General features: G+C 36.9%; 2 protein-coding genes across 4 annotated transcripts in view; both read left to right on the top strand.

Moving 5' to 3' along the window:
• LOC106869665 (uncharacterized) overlaps window positions 1-6228 on the top strand; it is a 31762-nt gene extending 25534 nt beyond the window's left edge. For all 3 annotated transcript variants that reach the window (XM_014915495.3, XM_014915505.3, XM_014915487.3), the window contains exon 2: window positions 4079-6228. In XM_014915495.3, coding sequence (XP_014770981.1) covers window positions 4296-6197 — 1902 coding nt within the window. In that variant the 5' untranslated portion in view covers window positions 4079-4295 and the 3' untranslated portion in view covers window positions 6198-6228. The remainder of the gene's footprint in view (window positions 1-4078) is intronic.
• Window positions 6229-17125: 10897 nt separating this feature from the next.
• On the top strand, window positions 17126-21688 carry LOC106869586 (uncharacterized). The gene is made up of 2 exons (XM_014915393.3): window positions 17126-17305; window positions 19231-21688. The coding sequence occupies exon 2, from the start codon at window positions 19565-19567 to the stop codon at window positions 20660-20662; it is 1098 nt and encodes a 365-aa protein (XP_014770879.1). The 5' UTR covers window positions 17126-17305; window positions 19231-19564; the 3' UTR covers window positions 20663-21688.
• The last annotated feature ends 2770 nt before the right edge of the window (window positions 21689-24458 follow it).

Below are 24458 nucleotides of genomic sequence, written 5' to 3'. Positions count from 1 at the left end.
AAGTCAGAACGTAATAATAATAATGATGATAATAATGATAATTGTTTCCAATGTGGGCAGAGAGCCAAGAATTTGGGGAGATGAGTGAGTCAATTAAATCCATTCATGTAATGATGATGATGATGATGATGGTGATTTCTTATATTGGCACAAGACCATAAATTCTGGGATTCTTTTTATGTTAGCTTTCCTTACTTTTCCCTTCCCACTTTTTTTTCTCTCTGTATCTGATCTGTTCCTTGTTTCAACCATTCAGATACACACACATGCACACACGCACTGATTTAGACACATCAAACATACTGTGACCTCTCTGTTTAAGAACACTTGAGTCTGAACATAGCTGTTTTTCTCTCATGTGCACACACACACACACACACACACAGAGTTCTACCTAATCAGAGAAAGAAGCATGCACACACGCACGCACACAGTCAGTGTAATGAAAGTGTGCTATATCAATATAGATTATTAGAGTAATAGAGGAGTTAGTTAAAGTAGACATGAGGGAGCCAAGCAGGCCAACGCTATTTGCTATTACATTTAAACACCCTCGAGGGTTGACTTTCCCCTTTTATCCATCCATGGTCGATAAAGAAGAGAGGAAAAATGTGTGAGTGCGCATGTGTGTAGGCCATTATTATTTTACTTCAGTCGATTTCAACTCTCTTTCCCAGAAAAATTTGGCTTTATGCCTAGTGAGAAGAAATAGTTATTAACGCTCTTGTTAGGTTGGTGGAGTTAATGACATGGACAGTAAAAGAGAATTAGAATAAATTCTTTGTTATCTTGTTAACTTCCTCCTATTTCTGAATTTAACTCACCCCTGGTGGGCATTTTTATAATTATCGTTATTTTCCCTTCATTTTTTTTTTTTTTTTTTTTGCTAACGGAGATAGAGAAAGTGAGTGAGTGAGAAGGAGAGAGAAAAATAACTGATGTCACATTTAATTAAAAAAAAAAAATCTGTGATGTATATTTTTTCCTGTTCCTGGTTAATAACCGTTTCACATGCATCTAAAACCCTTTTGAGAAAAGATGCGAGTGAACCTCACAAAAGTACACTGTTTTAGACTAAACAAAAACAAGTCTTTAGTACTCTAAAGCAACCAATTAATATAATTATTAATTATTGTTTATTCTTATTATTAGGGTGCCAGAATAAGGTGGTGAATTGGCAGAATCATTAGCATATCATTAGCGTTTCTTCTGACTGTTTACATTTTGAGTTCAAATTCTGCTGAGGTCGGCTTTGCCTTTCATCCTTTTGGAATTGATAAAGAAAGTTCTGGGGTTGTGTAATCGACTTCCCCCTCTCCCCTCAAAGACTGCTGGCTATGTGTCAAAATTTGAAACTATTGTTGTTGTTGTTAATATTATTAGAATCATTAAGGAGGTATTTTGTCTGCCTTTACATCCTAAGTTCAAATTTCATACTTTCAGGGTTGATGAAATAAGTACCAGTTAAATACTGGGGTTGATTTGACTTACCTCCTCCTCTGAAATTGTTGGCCTTGAGCCAAAAAATTTAAAATCAATACTATTCAAATTATTAAAACTTTGGAAACAATACTTTGCAGTATTTCTTTCAGGCTGTTTGCATTCTGGGTTCAAATCTTGTCATGGTTATCCTTACCTTTCATCTATCCAGGGTCAGACATGGACAGCAAAAGAGAATCAATAAATTTGTTACCTGGTGAACTCCCATTTGCACCTGCAAGTACCCCCTCCCACTTTAAGGCAGAAAGAGAAAAAGATTTCCATAATACATCTAGGATCTTTCTATATATTTTTTCTTACTAAAAAGACTTTGAGAACGGCATGAATCTCTCAAAATCACATTCCTTATACTAAAAATTTTAGGTTTTTGGATTCAGATGAAAATAAACAGCAGCAACTACTGCTGTTGTTGTTGTTGATACATGGGAAGGCCATGTGATCATATACAGAGTACTGACACAACAGAAACCGAAGAAATTATTAGTGTGATGCTGACAGAAGTACTTGTTAAGTAGTACATGTCATGAGGTGTTGTACTAAAGGTTCTGTTAAGATCTGGTTTGGGCCAGACCATTAGACAAATAGGAACTGGAACAAGGTTACAAGCAGGCTCTCTAGTCTCACTCAGAAATGAGACATCCCTGAAATGCCAAGCAAACCTAGCAATTATATACATCTCATCCATTATTTATTACCACCCACCCATCATGCTTTGCTCTAATTTTCATCTGATTAAGCTGGACCATCTGCTTTTTCACTTTTTGTAAGGGACATGTTCCACTAGAAATGGGAGTCCATCTGCTACTCATGTCCTTTTCACGAAGGGCTTGGTATACCATAGTTGATTATGCACAAGCATGTACTGAGGTTGCAGTGGCTACAGAGTTTTGTGGACAATGAGAAGATGTGGTTGTCATTTGTATGCTCATCTTTTTGACAGAGCTGGTCCTGGGTCAAGTGAGGGCCAAAGCTGGGCATCCAATATACAAAATATTATGTGCGCACACTTCTTTACTAGTTGGACAACATGGCTGGTGGTATGTCAACTCTTGCATTTTATAGGGGGTCACTAGTGGGCAAAAACAACATTATCAGGAGCCTGATTTTTAATTATGGACAACTTGCAGAAATCCTTGTTCTGAAAGTGCTTCAAGGAGGCATTGTCAGTTTGAGACAAACTTTACATAACATTACATACACGACAGGCTTCTTTCAGTTTCTGTCTAACAAATCCACTCACAAGGCTTTAGTTGGCCCGAGGCTATAGTAGAAGACACTTGCCGAAGGTGCCATGCAGTGAGACTGAACCCAGAACCATGTGGTTGGTAGTAAGCAAGCTACTTGCCAAACAGCCACTCCTGCACCTATTTTTGTTAATATCTATTCTATTGTGGAGGTCTAATTTGCCTTTCATCCTTTCAGGGTCGATAAAATAAGTACCAGTTGAACACTGGGGTCGATGTAATCGACTGACTCCCTCCCCCAAAATTGCTGGCTTTGTACCAAAATTTGAAACCAGAATTTATTCTGATGCAGTGATTTGGGGTTAGTCCGTTGTTAAGCAACCTAGATACTTTGTGGAATTTAGGTTAGCGCTGTTTTGCTTTGGGTTTCATATCCACTAGAGCCTAACTTTAGCATTCATCTCCAAAGGGGCAGTGAAATAATGCTTGTAAATTGACTGTTTCTTAGGAAAAAGTTGGCTGTGTGCCATGAGAAGAAAAAAAAAATCAATATTACTATTTGGTTGAGGAAATAATCAGAAAGCCAAGAAGGCAAAGGAGCTTCAATTTAGCAGCCATGTCTTACTGCACTGATTATTTGCCATCTCTAAAAGAGGAACTGCACAGGTTACTAAGATGTCTATGTAAACACTTGATTGACTAAATGTAGTAGTTGATTTTTTCCCTATCAAATTCTTTTGAGTGTTTTTAAATGAGGGATTACTTTGCCAACAAGGGATGTTTTCTCTATCATGGTTGTTTAATCTTGGCTCAGATGTGATCTAGCAAACCTGTGGTTAAAGATTTTCCATCCGTAACCACCCTGACTTTTTTTTTTTTATTCAGACATATTTTATTTAGAATTATACTAGTCAGTGTGTCCCTCCCACACCTTTTCTTCTTTTCTTTCTTTTTTTTTTTTTTTTTTTCTTTTGAGACGGTGTAAGTTAGGATGTGATATGAAGAAGATTGTGCTTTTATTTCTAACAACTCATGTGATCACATAGCAGTTCTCTTTTTGGCTTGGGGGTCTCTATGTCATTGTTTTAAATGTTTTGTGCAGCAGCCAGCTCGTTTTCCACAAATCCCCAGTGCTCTACTGCCTTTAAAATATACATTACCCAGCACATTAGACACCAAACATATTTCTAAGTCTTGTGTGTGAGTGTGTGTATGGAGATAAAGAGAGAAAGAATATGTGTGTACAAACAGACATATATACTGCTATATGCAATGTCTGGTGTAGCAAAATAAAATTGTTTAGAGTAATATTTAAATATGTAATGTGTGATAGTTTGCTTTCCCTGTTTATTCTTGTTCTGATAAGAAACATGTTTGTTTGCTTTCTATTGTAGGAACTGCTAAGAGGAAGCTGAATTGTCATTTGAAGATGTAACCTGGAACAATGGTGAATTACTGAAGCAGCAACTTTAAGATGTAGATTGTTAACGTTCCTTAAACTGAAGTGGACAGGACATCATCTCTCAGGACTAACTGGTATCAATGTACAGTTATTTTATGTGAGCTGACCAACACAGTTTCAACTAGAATATCATCACCCACCCTATAAAAATGGAGTATAACAGTGACATGTCTAATGAGGCATTTACTGAAAACTGTCAGTCTACCAGTCAGGAAGGAAGTCCATTAGGTATGAAAACGTTTCGTGACATATCTGACGAGTCATTTCTTGAGAATAGTCAGTCTGCAAATCACAAAGACTCTCCGTCAAGTGAGAAATCATCTGATAGTGAAATGTCTGATATGACTTTGCCCGAGAAGAATAAGTCTAGCAACTACAAGCAAGCTGGGTCAGATGAAAAAACATCCGACAGCGATACGTTAGAGAAGGCGTATCCAGAGAAGAGTGGCTTGGGAAGTCAGAAAGACTCCACTCAGTCTGATGAAGAGGAAAGTTTTAATAGCGAAATATCTGGGAAGGCATTTCCAGGGGACAGCAATTTAATGGCAAACAACAAACAAACTGAGTTGGATAAAGAGACATCTGAAAGGGATTTGTCTCAAGAGCCATTCCCTGAGAACAGCCTGCTGACCAATAACAAAGAGATTCTCATATCTGGGAAGACATTTGATGCAGATTTTGTTGCTAAGACACTTCTTGAGAGCAGTAAATTAACCACCTTCAAGAAACAGATGCCCTTGACAGAGAAAGCATTCTACTGTGAATTTTGTGGCAAATCTTTTTCTCAGAATTGTAAGTTGACTCGGCACAAGCGTATTCATACTGGAGAGAAACCATTTCATTGCGAATTCTGTGGTAAAGCATTTTCACGGAATTGCCATTTGTCTGACCACAGAAGAGCACACACTGGAGAAAAGCCGCACTTATGTGAGGTTTGTGGTAAAGCATTTTTACGACCATGTGATTTATCCCTTCATGTACGTACTCATACTGGAGAAAAACCCTACGAATGTGATATTTGTGGGAAAAAATTCTCATTTAAGAGTACTTTCCAATGTCACAAGCTAACTCATGCAAAAGTGAAGCCATTTTGTGACATTTGCGGCAAAATATTCTCTCTAAAACGTAATTTAATGCGTCATAGATATATCCACTTCAGGGAAGGAACGTTTGAATGTGATATATGTAATAAGATTTTCTCTGATGAAGCCTCGTTACTTCAACACAAAGTGATTCATGATGATGGCAAAGACCTAACTCTCGGTGTGTTTGATAAATCATTTTCTAAAGACTGTGATGATGTTCCTCTCAAAGAAGATATTTCTACTGAGAAGTCATCATTCCATTGCAAAGCATGTGGCAAGGATTTCTCTGAAAAGAATGCTTTTATAGAACACAAAGATAGCCAATGTAACGAGAAGCTCTTCAGCTGTGACATATGTGCCAGGTCATTTGATTGTAGTAGTAAATTAGAGGCTCACAAGGAAAAACACACAGGAAACCGGCCCTTCCATTGTGAGATCTGTAACAGGGCTTTCTCTGACATAACTTATTTACAACGCCATAAAATTAATCACGCCGAAAAGAAGCCATTTCCATGTGAAATCTGCGGTCGATCTTTCTCTCAGAGTCACGTCCTTGTTTCTCACAGACGTACTCACACTGGTGAGAAACCATACCAGTGTGAAGTTTGTGGTAAAAACTTCTCTCGGAAAGACTATCTGTCCTGCCATCGACGGGTACACACTGGTGAGAAGCCATATGTGTGTGAAATTTGTGGTAAAGCTTTCACCCGTAATGATTATTTATCAATTCACCGACGTTCTCATGCCGAGGAGAAAGCTTTCCCTTGTGAAATTTGTGGTGTTGAGTTCTTTCAATATAACCAATTGGTTGAACACAGACAGCTTCACATTGAAGCAAATGCTGAACAATTTCAGTTGGACACCAATGAAGCGGTCCCTGAAGCTGATAATTTACCTCCGACACATTCCGAGAACCGCGTCATCGAACCCATAAAATTTGATATTGATTACAACATATTTTTCTAGAGTCGATTCTTCTATCACCTTACCAAGAAAATAGGATAATGATGTTGCCCTCTAGAGAGCATCATTCTAAAAATAACATTCTAGGAGTTCCAATTTCAACTAATTCTCCTCAGCTCCTGAATAATTGACTTGGGGACACATTTATGAATCAACACAGCTGGTTTAAATTAAACCATTCTTTCTCTACTTTACCCAACATCCTTGAAGAACTATGTTAAATGATATCAGATATTAACATGTAAGAAGAACAAAGGATGACAAGATTTTAAAGTGTTTCCATGGCAAACATTGAGGAAAAATTTTTCTACCTACCTGGAGAGGTAATAGTATCATCTACCTACTCATAGTTGTGCCATTGTCTACCCAGATCTGAAGCAATATCCATTATATTTACTGTTTATAAGAAAATCCTTCAAAAATAAGTAACATTTCTGGTGTGAAACCTCATTGCAAAGAATATCTTTGTCGTGGATCAGTTGGTAAGGCATCTACCTCGCAAACAGTCAGGGTACTTTCTACCCCCCCTAACTGACAATAATATCAACATCATAACACTAACCACTAACTATGAACCACGTACTCATGTTTGAGGGTTCCAAACTTCATAGTTCTGATCAGTATTCAGGCTTATAGGCAAAGAACATTATGATGATATCGGATTTGGGTAAGGTAGAGGTGTGGCATGGATAAACAAAAGTACATCCTTGAGGCAGAGAAGTTGAGTTGCTTGGGAAACATCTCATCGAGTTTAGCTACAGTCACATGACCTTCGGCAATCCTTTTTCCACCCCTCTTTTTTGAACTTCTGAAAAAGAAAAAAAAAAAAACTTTTCACCTTGCAACCTTTCTTACTGAACATTTGTATGCTTGTTGTTCAAAATAATAATAATAATAATAATTATAATAACAACGACAACAATAATCCAATAATCACATATATATATGTATGTATATATATATATATATAATGTATGTATACATATATGTATGTATAGTAAACTATAGTAGTAGTAGTAATAGTATTAATAATAATAATAATAATTATAGAAAGACTGATCAAAATTTTAAATGTATCGAATCTGGAAAAAGAAGGTTTTTTTTTTTTTTTTTTTTTTTTAAATTAAAAAAAATTTTTGGGAACAAAATGATATTCTTCCTCTCCTAGTGGCGGCATCTTTCAGCAAGTTGATAAATGAGATGTCTCTCTCCTCCCTCCACCGCCACCATCACCACCCACAACAACAGTTACTCCACCCCACTCTTAAGTCCAGTCTGTGTCTCTGCCTACAAGTCTCAACAAGGGGCGGGATTAACTCATTACTGTGCCACAGCCCCCCCCCCCACCATCTCGCTTGTAATTCATACTTCAATATTGGTGGGCAGGTTTTTTAGACCACCAATTGGAGGTGGAGAAATTGTATGGCTTAGGGTTGGGAAGTGGCAGGACCCCCCCCCCCCCCCCCTCCATATAACTCTTCCATTCATGGAATGTATCTCAACAGTATTCCCTTCCCACAACATGCACCCACACCTTTTTTTTTTCTTAATTAATGTTGGAGACGGGTAACGACAATGAAACAATAAACCTCTGACCTCCTTCCCCTGTCATTTGCGAATGGATATTAGAGCTCACTCCATTATCACTTCCATAATAATTTTACCTCATGTAATCAACATGTAGCAAACCAATTGCATATAACACACTCCCATCACCATTACCCATCTTTGACTGGCAGCCTCATGTCTTCATTGCTCCTCTCCCATTCTCAATCATTCATGAAGTCGGATAAGACAAGTGACACCTGATTTGTAATGTTGTCTTCAGATTTAGGCAGAAGAAAATTTAAAAAGGAAAAATCAACATAGCACGTAAAGTTAGTCTTGCAGAAAATTTATAGGATTTTATTTCACGGCAAAAACATGAATAGCACAAATATAAAGATTCAGTCCCCAATGATATAATCCAAAGCTAGTAGTAATAGACATAATAATAATAATAATAATAACAACAATAATAATAATCTCTGATATACAAATACACCCTCTACTTTTTTTATATATAAATTTCTGTAACAATGCCATATGTATTATCCTCATGAATATTGGTGTAATGTCCACTTCCCATGTTAGTATAGGTCAGACAAGACTTATTGAGCCAGTTTTCCTACAGCTGGATTCCCTTCCTGTCACCAACCCTTGTTTCTTAGTAAGATGTTTTTTTTCCCCTGGTCTTTTGAACAATGAACTGCTCAATGGTGGTTTCTTTTTTTTTTTTTTTTTTTTTGCAGTAGATTTAAACAATGACACCATGTATAGGGTGACAGTCACATACATACATATACACACATACACACACATATATGTATATTTATATAATATAGCTTTGAATAGAGTATGAAAGGGATATGTTATCTCCTCTTCATTATCAATGTTGAATATATATATATATATATATTATATATCTGATATATCAGGTGTCCATACAGTTTCCATCTACTAATTTCACTCATAAAGTATTGGTCAGTCTGAGGCACTAATAGGCCAAAGTACCACAAAATCGAAATTGAATCCAAAACTTGGTTGTGAAGCAAATTTATTAACCACACAGCCATGCCTCTACCAATATACATCATGGTGTGTGTGTATGTATAATATACATACACACACACATGCACACACTATTTTAAATATATTTAAACGTTTTTTTTTTGTTTTTTTTTAAATCTTTGGTTTTACATCATAAGCCTGTGGTGGTGGCCATTTTAGGATTTTCCTCTCCTTCCACTGAGAGTGTCTAAGGTTTGAATTGGAAAGGTCAAAGTTACATGTGGCCAATGTTATTTTATATGAGTTGTAGGTGCAATATGGCTGAATGTTTAAGAAATCCAGTTCACAGCCACAAAGCTGTCTCAGCTTTGATCCCACTGCATGGCATCTTGGGTAAATGTTGTGGACTATTAGTACCTCAGACTGACCAATGCCTACAGACATACTTTGTGAGTGAAATTGGGTAGACAGAAGCTGTATAGAAGCCTATCGGTTGGATTATACCTGTAGTTTGAAAAGTACAGTCTTGTCACACTGATTCTGTCTGAATTATATTATGGGTACATGTGTCTGTGGAATATTCATGTTAATTCAACAGCAGGTCATTCATGAGAGCAAACAACTGCATCCTCATTGTCAAACAATGGAGATCCTCCACTACTACCACCACCATTTTAGGAAGTTGGTGTTTCTAAAATTATAAACAATCAGATAACGTTCACCAAAGAAAAAAAAAATGAGATACTTAATACAGATGTAGAATTTGAATATTTCATTAGCGAATAGAGTGACTGTTTTTATTAGACAGAAACTATGTCTCTGTCTAATAATGATTGTGTGTATGTGTAGTGTCTTGTTGCAACCTGCGCCTAGGTCTGTGACATTTTATACCTCCTGATATTTGATTAGCTACCTCTAAGCCTAAGGTCTGCTGGACTAGAGCTGACCGGGCTAACAACAACAACCGCAACAATGCCAACAACAATAGGAATATATCGAACTATCTTAGGTTAAGAAATGCTAGCAGTAGTGAGCTAATGAGAGTAATACATGATGGAGAGCACTCTAGGCCTAAACGGCAGAGCTCTCTTGGCCCAAAGGGTCAAGCAGTTCTAGCCAAAATGGTTGAGCACTCCTGGCCTAAATAGTTGAACACTTTTGCCCTAAATGAATTTAGAGCATTTCATTTCATCCCTCCACAGTCCAAGCTCAAAATGTTGCTGAGGATTAACTCTTCCTATCATCCTTCGTGGGTTGATGAAAAACCTTTACCAGAATTATTGTAAGTGGCAGGGCTGGTTTGGTGCGTGGGTGGTATTTTATGGGGTTAAATCAAATGGATTATGTCCCCTTTTTTTCCTTTTCCTCCCACTAGAAAAATTGGCTTGGGAGCCTCCTTGTCAAAATAAATCATATTTCTATGGTAAATGGGTAAATGTGATGAATGTGTGTGTGTGAAGGAATGTTGTATGTATGTTTACACACTGAAACACATACATATACACTCACACTGAAGGTTGTTTGGCAATAAAATCTTGTGAAAAGAAATTTCTTGTTTCATTGTTTCTTTTTTATCTCATTTTCCTTTATCTGAGAAAGTCTTGTCTTTGCAACAATTTCTCATATACAGAGGTGTATGGCTTAGTGGATAGGGTGTTTAGCTCATGATTGTAAGATTATGGTTTCAATTCTTGGACCATGCGATGCACTGTGTTCTTGAACAAAACATTTCATTTCACATTACTCTGGTCCATTCAGCTGATAAAAATAAGTGATCCTACAACAGGGTGAGTATGTATGCCACAGAAACCAGAAAATCAGCCCTATGAGTGTATATGACCTGGGAAGGATATTCACCTAACAATTTCCTAAGATCCTGTTTTCATGTTTTAGATTCAACCAGAGGTGGAACTTAAGTACCCTGTCACATTGTGCAGCATATTGATTTCTGTTTTATTTCTTTGTAAAACCACTTTTGTTATGAAGACTGAGGTTTTATATTTCTGATGTTGGTGATAACAGCTACACAGTCAACCACTTCAATCTCAGCAATATAAGTGATTGTAGATAAAGCCCAGCTTCATTTTCAAACTTCTCTTATTCTGAATATCTTTCACTTGTTAAAGTCACTGGACTGTGGCCATGCTGGGTCACCACCTTTAAGTTGTTTTAGTCAAACGAATCAATACAAGTACTATTTTTCTCAAACTTGGTACTTATTCTATTGGTCTCTTATGCAGGACTACTAAGTTACAGGGACATAAACAAACCAACACAAAAACCATGTACACACACACATATACATATATGAGCTTTCAGTTTCTTTCTATCAGAACCTCTCAAGGTTTTGGTTAGCCTGATGCTGTATAGAAGATACTTGCTCAAGGTTATGTGCATGGGGACAACCTGGAACCGTGTGATTGGAGAGCAAACTTAACACCCAGCCATGCCTAAGCTTTTTTTTCTTTTGCAAACTAAATTGTCCATATTCGAAGTTGTTGTTTGGCAAAGCACTTGGATCTGTGCAGACAGACATTTTAGCAATTTAAGGGGAGATAATCCAAAGCAAAAAAATTCACTTCACATTTAATAATAGAATTTAGTTTCTTCTGATAGTTCTGTAGTCTGGTCATTGGCACAAGTTCATTGCATGTGAACTTGTGTCAAGAGCCAAGTTACAGGGGTGTGATGAAATTTTCTGACAATTCATAATAGGCAGAACTAATTCAAAATAAACATAAAATGAAAAAGAATAATAGAAGTGGCTGTGTGATAAGTAGCTTGCTTATCAACCACATGGTTCCGGGTTCAGTCCCACTGTGTGCTACCTTGGGCAAGTGTTGTCTATTATAGCCTCAGGCCAACCAAAGATCTGTGAGTGGATTTGGTAGATGGAAACTGAAAGAAGCCCATCGTATGTATATGTTTGTGTGTCTGTGTTTGTCCCCCCACCATCGCTTGACAACCATAACTTAGCGGTTCAGTAAAAGAGACTGATAGGATAAATACTAGGCTTACAAAGAATAAGACCTGGGGTCGATTTGTTCAACTAAAGGTGGTGCTCCAGCATGGCCACAGTGAAATGACTGAAACAGATAAAAGAATTGAATGCAGTGGTGGTGGATTTTAAAAAGCTAAAATGGCTCTTCCATGATGTAATTTCAGTTTTTCATATATTTTAAAAAATATATCCACAATTTTAATCTGAAATTGGAAATAGATCATCACTATATATCTCTTTGTAGTTCCTGCTCATCATTCCCACCCTCTCATCTAAATGTGAATAGCCATACACTTTCTTTGCAAGAACTTGCCACCTTCTCTCATACTTTAACTCTTGTTGCCTGGCATAAAGCTGATCCCTCCCACTCTCTCTCAGGGTTCATAGTCTTGCATGGTGACCATAATAGTGCTGCTAGCACACAAGAAAGTACCCAGTCCATGCTGTAAAGTGGTTGGCATTAGGAAGGGCATCAAGCCATAGAAACCATGCCAAAGCAGACACTGGAGCATGATGCAGTCCTTGGACACATCAGCTCGTGTCAAATCATCCACCCCATGCCTGTATGGAATGTGGGCAATAATTGATCAGGATGATGGTGAATAAGCAAAGCAGAGAATGAGAAAAAAACAATTTAAACAGAAAAAGGAATCATTATTAAACATTACCCAAGAAATGAAACAAAAATCATTTATTTTGCTGTTTTTGCATATATTTTTCTTTTTAGATGTTTAGTAGACTGAATAAAGGTACCAACTTAGCTATGTACCCAGAGATTGAACTTGTATCATTTGAAGACGTGTTGAGGCAAGTGAAATCGAAACCGAACTAAATTCGACGACTGACACCCATGCCAACGTCGTCTCCTTCATTGGACATGTAACTCAGCTTGCGAAGACCTGTTGGGGCAAGCGAAAGCAAAATCGTGATGGCACCTGTGCCCAGCGTCGCCTTTCTGGCACTTGTGCCCGTAGCATGTGTAAGGACTTTCGAGCGAGATCATTGCCACTGCCCCTGGACTGGCTCTTGTGCGGGTGGCACATAAAATACACCATTTTGAGTGTGGCCGTTGCCAGTACCGCCTGACTGGCCTTCGTGCCGGTGGCACATAAGAGCACCCACTACACTCTCGGAGTGGTTGGCATTAGGAAGGGTATCCAGCTGTAGAAACTCTGCCATATCAGATTGGAGCCTGGTGTAGCCTTCGGGCTCCACCAGTCCTCAGTCAAATCGTCCAACCCATGCTAGCATGGAAAGCGGACGTTAAACGATGATGATGATGATGATGAAGTTTGATGTGTGAATGCAAGTAATTACAAGTGAAGAAAATAAAAATTACACTATCATCAAAGATGTTTTAATAGTGACCATCCCATCTTTTATTCAGAAATCTACCTAAAATGGATCTTTCCCTTGGAGAACAGTGATAGTGTGGAAAAGATAGACTTACATGAATGGGAAACTAGCAGTCTTCCACGATAAAGCCTTGCCTAGGCCTGTGCATGCAGACGCAGATAAAGAAACAACCATGTCCAACAGGGGTTCATGTATCTAGGACTATATTATCCAGTGTGTCTCTTCAAAAGATGCATGGCGTGTGATTTAGCAGATCAAGTGGCTTAAAAACCTCTTGTACTAGTTCAAGCATGTAGTTATTGACTGTTTAGATACATAGGTAGGTACACACATACATACATATATATGTAATTGTCATCATCATTCAATATCTGTGTCCTATGCTGGTGTATGTGTGTATGTAGGTATAGATATATCTATATGTATATCTGTATATATATGCATATATGTGTGTATTAAATGATTCTGGCAGCTTAGTAGCATTCCAATATATAACAGGATACTCAAAAAGAATACATAAATACTTGCAATCAATTAACCAGTCAATATAGCAGTCACTGCAACACTAAACTGACGTATAATGATCTTTAGTATTCTGTAAATCCATTTACATAACATCAAAACACTGCACATATTATTGGTGTATATTATAGGAAAAGAACAAGAATAGACACCTCAGATTTTTGCTATATGCATTTCCTTAGTATAGTCACTTATTCAATAATTGGCTTCAAATTTTGGCACAATGCCAGCAATTTGGGGGTAGGAATCCAGTCAATTATATTGAACCCAGTGCTCAACCAGTACTTGTTTTATAGGCCCCAAAAGGATGAAAGGTAAAGTTGACCTTGGCGGAATTTGAACTCAGAACATAAAGACAGGAATTGCTGCTAAGTGTTTTGGTCATCATGCTAACGATTCTACCAACTCACCACCTTCACTAATGCATAATATTACATGATATTATGTAACTTTACATTATTATGTGACCATACCATTTCATCAGGCAATATCGAGCCTTTTAAAGACAAAATGAAACTTTGAAGAAATGCAATGTGTGTATAAGTGACATAGTATAAATGTTCAGAGAGAAAAAGTAAGCATAAGAAGAATTAAATGTGTTGTGCAAGAAAGAAGACTGTGCTTGTAAGGGCATATGGACGAGGACAGCTTTATAAAGAAGTGTTAATCACTGAATATGGCTGGTGCTTGTGGATGAGGGAGACCCATGAAAATATAGGATAAGTGGTAAGCATTGACCTCAGGACCTTGAGCCTCGCAGATGAGATGATGAACCTGGATGTCTGGTGATATCTAGTCCCCAAGAAGTTCCAGCCATCATTGCAAAACTGACTTCTGGAATTATTGTGTGTGCTTATATTATATATATGTGTACAATTGGGTACTTTACCCAGTTCCCTCTTTCATATCACACACCCCACATCTCTCCCATTGTCCCCCACTACTCCTGATACCAGTTTTTCTTTCTTGTTATCTAGAACCATCTAACTTAGCCATTCTACATCCATTAATGTTGTTCTCAACACCCACAACTTACACTGATCATCCCTTCTCCCGTCCCCACACTGGACTGTCCAATTATCAAATTATATATATGTGTATATATTTCAATCAGACTGGAGCCTGGTGTTGCCATCCGGTTTCACCAGTCCTCAGTCAAATCGTCCAACCCATGCTAGCATGGAAAGCGGACGTTAAACGATGATGATGATGATGATGATTATCACATTCACATTTGATGTTCAGTTTTCCATGCTTGTGTGGGTCAGATGGAAGTTGCTGAAGCATATTTTCTACAGTTGGATGCCCTTCCTATCACCAACACTTACCCATTTCCAAGCAAACTAATATTTCTCATGACCAGACATATATATATATATATATATATATATATATATGTGTATTGTGTGTGCATGTGGCATGTAAGTGCATGGTGGTGATGGTGTATGTGTGTGTGTGTGTGTGCATGTGGCATGTAAGTGCATGGCGGTGATGTAAATAATGTAAATAATTCCTCATCTCTTAAATATAGAACTGTATTCTTCTGTTTTGTTACATACATTTGTGTGTGTGTGTCAGATATATGTTAGTGACAGATGCAATAAATGCAGTGTTTATCAATATTGATAGCAGATTATCTAAATTTTGTGGGGCAGTGTGATACACACCAAATTAGTCAACAAAAGTAAAAAGTTATTTCTTAGATTTTATTTATCCACCACAATTCGTTGTTAGGAACAGCAAACAAAGGATGTGGCAGTCTGTTGTTTTACAATGTTAAGAGAATGTTAGTAACAAGGCTTGTGTCAGTTGTAGAGGCTAGGAAGAGAATGGTTTAGAAAAAGAAAAGTTGCAAAAATAAATAGAATTAAATTGAGATTCCTGGTAAATAAGTTCAAACAGCAGGAGTCCAAATTGAGCTAAATTGTATTCAATTCAATTACTCTGCCATTGTTATTTGCCCATAAGGTGCAGGTGGGGGTTGTGTGGTTAAGAAGTTTGCTTCCTAATCTTGTGGTCTCTGGCTTAGTCACAGTGTACAACACCTTGAGCAGGTGTCTTCTACTATCACCTGTTTGGTATTATTTAAAAAATTTTCCAATCTCTTAGACACTTGGGGGACTGAACCTGGAGCCATGTGGTTGGCAAGCAAACTACTTGCCACCCAGCCACTTCTGCACCTAATAGGTATCATTACCATTATTGATAATAATATTGATAATAATAAAGTGGCTAGCAAGTATACACCTTTATAGGTAAAATATAATCAAAATTCAGAAGGGCATTAAAATATCACTATATATAAACAGAGCTGTCGCTCTGAAACTGCAAATTAATCACCATTAAAATACATACGGCAAATGCAACAAATGTAATGAAAATAGGCTTACTGTTTTAGAGTGATAACTCTGTTTATAGCAAGTGGTATTTTAATGCCCTACTGAATTTTGTGTGTGTGCATGTATATATATATATATATATATATATATATAGGCATAGGAGTGGCTGTGTGGTTAGTAGCTTGCTTACGAAACACATAGTTCCGGATCCCACTACGTGGCACCTTGGGCAAATGTCTTCTACTATAGCCTCGAGCTGACCAAAGTTTTGTGAGTGGATTTGGTAGATGGGAACGGAAAGAAGTCCATCGTATGTATGTATATATATATATATATGTGTGTGTGTATATGTTTGTGTGTCTGTGTTTGACCCCCCCAACATAGTTTGACAACCAGTGCTGGTGTGTTTATATCCCCATAACTTAGTGGTTCGGCAAAACAGACTGATAGAATAAGTACTGGGCTTACAAAGAATAAGTCCTGGGATTGATTTGCTCGAGTAAAGGCGGTGCTCCAGCATGGCCACAGTGAAATGACTGAAACAAGTAAAAGAATAAAAGAATATACATATATATATATATACACACATACACACACACACAAAGACTTCCACATACTTCTATGGATACATACATACATACATATATGTACGCATGCATACACATACACACACACACGTATATGGCAGGTTTCTTTCAGTCTCTGTCTACCAAATCCACTCACAAGGCTTTGGTCAACCTGAGGTGATAGTAGAAGACACCTGCTCAAGGTGTTGTACACTCTGACTAAACCAGAGACCACAAGATTAGGAAGCAAGCTTCCTAACCACACAACCCCCACCTGCACCTTATGGGCAAATAACAATGGCAGAGTAATTGAATTGAATGCAATTTAGCTCAATTTGGACTCCTGCTGTTTGAACTTATTTACCAGGAATCTCAATTTAACTCTATTTATTTTTGCAACTTTTTTTCTTTTTCTAAACCAATTCTATTTTCTTTGTAGACTTTTTTCTTCCATATCGATTTATTGATCCAATTGTCATCATCCCTCACTCCCTTTTCTTTCATCTGTTACATTAAACTCTTTCTTACAATCCCATTCTATTCTGAATTAAACTCATCCATCACATGAACTGTTTTTCTTATCTTAGGAGTACCCCTGTAGTTATCTCCCCTCTCTGTCAATTATAGAAGTTACAAACCTCGCCGTCCTCTTAATTACCAGAGATCCCAAGGGAACTTTTATTGAAATTACAAATGTAGAAAAACGACGTCGGTTAAATTAAAACCAACTATTCTTCTTCATCTATTCACACCTCTGTCTCTTTTCATGTTAGTTCTGTGAGTATTTCATTGTTATATTTAATCTTGTTGACAAACATTTGTTCTCTTTACACTAAATTCGGGTTTCCTTGCTTTTGGATTGTTTGCTTTATTTACGGCATCTTTTGTCTTCCAAAGCGATAAAATCGATCGATGAAATAATTTTCCAGTTTTATTACTTGAAGGTGTCACATTATATATGTATATATTAGGTGTGTGTGACCAACACTCACAAAAACCCGGCGAGTATCACTGAACATTAGACGACTAAATATAATGAATTAATAATGATAAAGACCACCTTTCTTGTGAACTGAATATTTGCGTTTTTAATCCTAAGAATATCTCCTGGATCTTTTTCGTTTTCTTCCAACCATAGATCTTAATCTGAAAATTTTCAAGAAATTCATTAAATAGATTGTCTAAATGATGACTAATATTATGTGGTCAATATACAGTTTAAGCTCCGATCACGAAAACAATACAAGAACCAGCCTACTAGCTGTAAAAAATGTGTAGAAAACGAATATGGAAACATATATTTGAAAATATATGTTTTGTGACTGGTATGGTTTTTATTCCAACCTAGAGAAAGTGGGTAAAAAACACGTTTCTGCTATTTTCACAACAAATGTAGCAAACATCTCCACAGTGACATGCTAAAATGTCTCTCTCTGTCGTTCTAACATCTATTTTCCAAAAAGGAAGCACCAACATGCTGGAAAAAGCAGCTAAATCACAACGTCTTTAAAAGAAAAAAAAATCGACGATGATCATTCACGGGTGAAGTCCGACGTGTCGCTTAATAACAAGCATATAATTTATCATGGTATAACAATATGTAATTCACGAAAGCGGGTCAGTTGCTTGCTTGACCACCATAAATGAAGAAAAGATATATATAAGATAACGTTATCTTATCACTACGTATCGAAAGAAAAACAGATGGGATGGTCACAACTCGGGTGTCTTTCAGTATAGGTCTCCCGTATGAGTGCTATAAGAACAATAAGCATATAAACAAATACACACCATTGATACATCGGAACAGTTGTAAATTATACAGTAACTTTTTAAATTTTTCATCTTTGTTTGATCTGATCGAGAGCAATGCAATACAATGCATTCCTTGCCGGTCACCCAGCTATAGCTATGTACACACCCACACAGTAACGTAGCAAGGAGGGGGCTGGTCCGCCCCAGGCGATGCACTCATGGGAGCGGCACTTTTTGGGTTGTTGTATAAGCCTGTATGGAAGGAGGGCAAACTCAAGGCCTGCCCCGACGACACGTGCCCTAGCTACACCACTGCACCCATATATATCTCTAAACACGAGCCAACGAGAACCTCTTTGTGGTAGCTCATCTTGCCAAATATCTCAAATCAGACAGAACTACCTTATAAAAAAAGTGGGGGTGGGATTTCGGATTCATTGTCCAATAGTCTGAGATAAACTATATTTGATGGTTACAGTGAGAATACTTTTGAATATAGATCTGCTCAACCAAGGCTAACTAAACAATGACAACATACGTAAGTTGTATAGGAATACACTGCACATTATTTAATATCTTTCTCTTTTTTTTAATACGATAAGGTGTGATTTAAGGGATTTTTTGCTGCTATTTCTAGCAGTTGAGTGACCATGCAGAGGCTCTCTTGTCTCTTAATCTTTTTTACTATTGTGAGACAGTGATGGTGTAGTGTTAATATAAGAGATACCAGTCATATTCGGAGGATTTTGTCAATATGATATCTATCATTGTCTATTTCATTTCAAGATGTTTTAAAATATTTTTTAGGGGTTCTAAGGTGCCACTTTACTTTGTACTTGGTTCTGTTGCCAAAATTAGCTTGATAACAAATTTATTATCCGTTTTGTAATAGTTTATTGTCAACAGTTTTACGATGATGACTTTATTTTGTTTGTCTTCTTTTGTAGGAATTAAGAATGGACATTGAATCACAGATTGAAGAGGTATCGAAGTACAATGTTGTCTTTCTTTGAGTGAGTTTTAAATGAGAATGTTATAATGCCAACTCTTAGTGTGTACTGTACACTCAATGAATATATGTGTGATTCTAAGTGACTCATACTCTGAGTGACTCACATTCTGAGTTTACTTCATGGAAAGCATCTAAGTGGTAACTGAACAAGTGTAAAAGTTAAAGAAACATCCTCAAAATATTTTATTGTCCAAATCCACAGTTATTCAGATTTTCAGTAATTTTGCTGGCTTTGCTGAATTCCATAACTGGTCACCCTCCATAGGGAAATGTGTGATACAATATCATCACCAAATAAGGACTTTTCAGTTCATCAACAGAATCATAATACAGAAAGATTATTTCATTGTGAAATATGTGATAAAATATTCTCTCTGAAAAGGTCTTACCTCCATCACAAACACAGCCATTCGAAAGAAAAGACATTCTCTTGTGAAATTTGTGATAAAACATTTGTCTGGAAGAGCCAGTTGTCCTACCACATACGTGCTCATACAGGGGAGAAGCCTTACACTTGTGAAATTTGTGATAAAGCCTTTGCTCGCAAGAGCAAATTGGCCATTCATGAGCGTATTCACACTGGTGAGAAACCTTATCATTGTGAAATTTGTAATAAAACTTTCTCTGAAAATAGTTCATTAAATTCTCACCAACATGTTCACACAGGGGAGAAGCCATACCATTGTGAAATTTGTGGGAAAAGATTCTTTCGAAACGGTCACTTATCTATTCATGTGCGGACACACACTGGAGAGAGGCCATACAGTTGTGATATTTGTGCTAAATCATTCTCTAGAAAAAGTGGCTTGTCTGCCCACAAATTAACTCACAGTGGGGAGAAACCCTACCATTGTGAAACATGTGGGAAAGTATTTGCCAACAATTACAATTTGATGAGGCACAAACTGACCCATACTGGAATAAAGCCACACCGATGTGAGATTTGTGGGAAAGAATTCTATAGAAACAATCATTTATCTATTCATGTACGCATTCACACTGGAGAAAAACCATATGTATGTGAAATCTGTGGTAGAGCATTCTCAGACAAAAGTGGGTTTCGTGGTCACAAATTTACTCATGTTGCTGAGAAACCTTTCCCCTGTACAATATGTGGCAAATCGTTTTCACAAAACCGTCTGCTACTTTCCCACATGCTAATTCACACTGGTGAGAAGCCATTCCGTTGTGATATTTGTGATAAGGCATTTTCTCGTAAAAAGACTTTATCTAACCATAGACGTATTCATACAGAAGAGAAATCCTACAGTTGTGAAATTTGTGGACAGAAATTCTTCCTCTATGATGGCCTTTGTCATCATAAAAAAACACATACTGATTGGAATCAGGTAGAATGTGGATTTTGAGGTAAGTTGCTTTAACGTAGGAAAGATTTAAGATTGGTTCCAATCTTTGCTGTGTATTTGAGAACTGAGATGTAATTTCAAGAACACTGACCCCTATCAACTTAATAAGGAATGGTTCAGTGCCAAGATAACATCACATGAGAAATAATGGTAAAGAAGAAAGAAAAAAAAGTAGTGGAAAACATTCAAATGTTAAAACACACTGTACCTTCTTTCGTAAACACAGGAAAGAAAAATATAACATCTAAATATATTTGATTTCTGAAAGATAATGCTGCCATAGAGAAAATGATTACAGAATCCTCCTAATCAGTGGAGAGAAGAAAGTCTGTTTGGTTGACAAATTTAATATTTTCCAACAGAAAACAGTTGATAACATATTATGAAAATGAAAATTATCAGAAAGACTAGATAACTTTACAAACAGGCTGATAAAACTCTAGCAGCTGCCACGGGGAGAAGCCTCTGTGCAGTTGTTTGCTTAATCTTTTAGAAATAGCAACGCAAATCTCTTTCAACTCACACTGTCCTTATAAAAGAAGGGATTAATGTGGTCCTAGACTACAGTCTGACCATGGAAGGAACATTCTTCAACTAAAGTCATCTTGATCAGAGGTAGTCTGAGGTTAAACAACCAACAACCACACATACATGCATACATATATATATAAATGTATATACCATGAGCTAGTGAAAAAAAAATCTCTGGTCACTTGACCAGCTAGAAATAACAATTAAATCACACCTTGCCATCTTAATAAAAGGAGGACTCATTAGATTGCTGTTGTCCTAGATACATTATGTCTGAAAAAATATACAGGATATTGATCGCAGTTGATATGCTTTTGAACTGGGCCTGCCTACCACCACCAGTCAGGAAAGTGATCTGTAAATCATGTAACTAAAAAGATCCAGTGATAGTAGATTTGTTGATGTTATGCAAAGCATTCTTGAGTAATGCTTAAAATGTATTTTAATGACCATACATAACTGTATACATGTATATAAATACATACCGCGTGTGTATATGTCTGTGTATGTCTTCACTGAACCATAAGACACCTGCATTTTTGCATTATACTTCACTAGCTATGTATACTGATCTCAGTATACATAGCTGGGCTAATGGTGTGCTTACATCCATATTATCTAAAAGGAGAATTTCTTCTTATAACAACTGGTACAGCATATTACCTTTCCATATCCATATGTACATGAACGTGTTAAATATGACTGATATGACTATACATATCTATATTTCATTCAACACAGCTTAGTTTGCCTCTGATTAATATATATTTGTTATGTACCTCTAGCCAGCAGGTCTGATGAGTCACTGATATTGTTAAGTGCGTAATAATAATAATGATAATGAAATTATTGTGTATAGTGCTCAGGTGCACTACAACTCATCAAAGGTGCAGGTATAGTACACAGAATTATGTACAAAAGTCAGGAAAGTGAACAGTACGAGTCATGATATACATGTGTGCATGCATATGGTGGTGTGAAACCAATGGTAACTGTCTGATTGGCCATAACCAATGGCTACATCAAATATATATATATATGTATAAATGTATACATATGCATTTGTTTTTTCTATAGTTTCAGCTTACAGCTGCGGCCATGCTGATGCACCATTTGATTGATATATTACTCAATATATATTACATGATACATTACACAGTACCTGTTGCTGTTGTACATTACATAACATACCATCATGATATTACATCTTTTTCCTAGATGGTATGGTCTGGATGAATCTCATTATTGTCTTGTCAGTCATTGCAGCCTTTCGCACAATATTAAAAAAATCTGGTTAACTTTGTTGCTGTGAACTCATACAGTGTATACTGTATTTTATGCCAATGGCCCTATGGAGGTTGTCTGTGTCAAGACATTATTCTTTGTCAAAGTTACTATCCTCTTAAACAGGTTTGCTCTGCAGTACAAAAGCTCTCATTGGCCGAGTATAAAAAGTTGTTTCCCCTTATTTAGGCATGATGTCATTTACGATGGTTGACAAGTGTTACACATGAAACTTGGGGCTCCTGAGTAACTTCTAGGGTGTTTTTCAGCTTCAACAAAAAAGGAAAAAAAAAGCTTCTTGTTTCAACACAATTTTGAAGGAAGGGGACAAGTTGATTATATCAACCCCAGTACTTCACTGGTACTTTGTTTTATTGATTCTGAAAGGATGAAAAGCAATATTAACCCCTGTGTGAAGAAATACTATAAAGCACTTTTTTCTCCTGTTCTTATGATTCTACTATCCTAATATAGATATCAAATGTATTAACAGGTCCAAGTGTGGTTGTGTGGTTAAAAAGATTGCTTCCCCACCATATGGTCTTAAGTTCAATTCCATTGCGTAGCACCTTGGGCAAGTGTCTTCTAATATAGCCTCATGCCAACCTAAGCCGTGTGCGTGGATCTAGCAGCTGGAAACTGAAAGAAGCTTGTAGTGTATATGTGTTTGTTTGCGTGTAACCTTCTCTAAACATCATGTGATGGTTGTGCAATGTTGTTCCTTCCGAGTCTTCTGTAGAAAACGTGTCTAACCATAGGAAAATATTACTTTGTTAGGGTTGACAAGAGCATCCAGCTATACAAAATCTGCCTCAACAAATTTTATCTGACCCATGCAAGCAGGGAAAAGTGGATGGTAAATGATGATGTATTGAGCTCCCGTTTTCTTCTCATTTGTAAAGCTTACTGTACTTGTGGCTTATACACACATATTGAACCATCAAGGAAATAGCAGCCAAATCACTCTAAAACCACATCAGACTGTCTTAAAACACAAATGTTGGATAATCTAGCCCATTGTACATCACTGCTGAAAAGAAAGGGGATAAAAATGTAATATGTCTTAAATTCTTCTGTTGAGTCACCTTGTATTAAACCACAATATGCATATACACTTTTCATCCTGGCATGTGTTGAATGGGTCGTCAAAATCAGAATCAGTTCTTATGTGAGTTTCTCTCCTCCAAGGAGCATGGTGCACTCTCTGTATGTGTATGTGGAGAGAGAGAGAAGCCAGCTGTGCCACATATAGGTACAGGCATGGCTGTGTGGTAAGAGGTTTGTTTCCCAACCACACAATTCCAGGTTCATGACATCTTGGGGTTAGTATCTTCTACTATAGTTCTGGGCTAATGAAAGCCTTGAGATGGATTTGGTAGACAGAACCTGAAAGAAGCTTGTTTTGTGTGTGTGTGTGTGTGTGTGTATATATATATATATATATATATATATATATACACACATATATGTGCGGTTGTTCTACTGTCTCCTTGCCTTGAATTCACATGATAATTATAAACAAGTGTCACCATTATACAAGTGGTGTCCATTTCCAACTGCCTATAAAAACATGTCTGCTCATGGAGAAATATTTTACTTGGAATAAAAGTGACGGTTGGCAACAGGAAGAGTATTCAGCTGTAGAAAAAACCACCTCAACAAACTTTGCCTGACCCATGCGAGTATTGGAAAGTAAACATTTAAATTACAGGTCATTTTTGAAGTTTCACCTTGCTTGTTTATATATGTTTAAAAATTGTATCTGGGGATGGTGGATTTATGCTATGATGTAATCTATGAATGCATCAATAAAATGCTACCGAAACAGCTGTAGTAAATTTTAAACCCCATTTGTGTTTAAAAGAGTGAGTGGGAGAGAGAGAAAGACGTTAACTGCAAGTAAAGTATTTATAAAACAACTACTAAAACATAAAAACAACATTTGAAAATAAACAATGAAATAATTTAGCAAGTCATTCCC

The sequence above is a fragment of the Octopus bimaculoides genome, chromosome 9, assembly GCF_046866305.1.
Source record: "Octopus bimaculoides isolate indiv1 chromosome 9, ASM4686630v1, whole genome shotgun sequence".
Taxonomy (NCBI): Eukaryota; Metazoa; Mollusca; class Cephalopoda; order Octopoda; family Octopodidae; genus Octopus; species Octopus bimaculoides.
The sequence above is the reverse complement of the archived record's forward strand: the minus strand, read 5'-3'. Positions and strand labels throughout refer to the sequence as shown.

Bases quoted from the DNA above. Each gene is read 5' to 3' on its own strand.
- LOC106869586 (XM_014915393.3), top strand. From the start codon at position 19,565: ATGTGTGATACAATATCATCACCAAATAAGGACTTTTCAGTTCATCAA.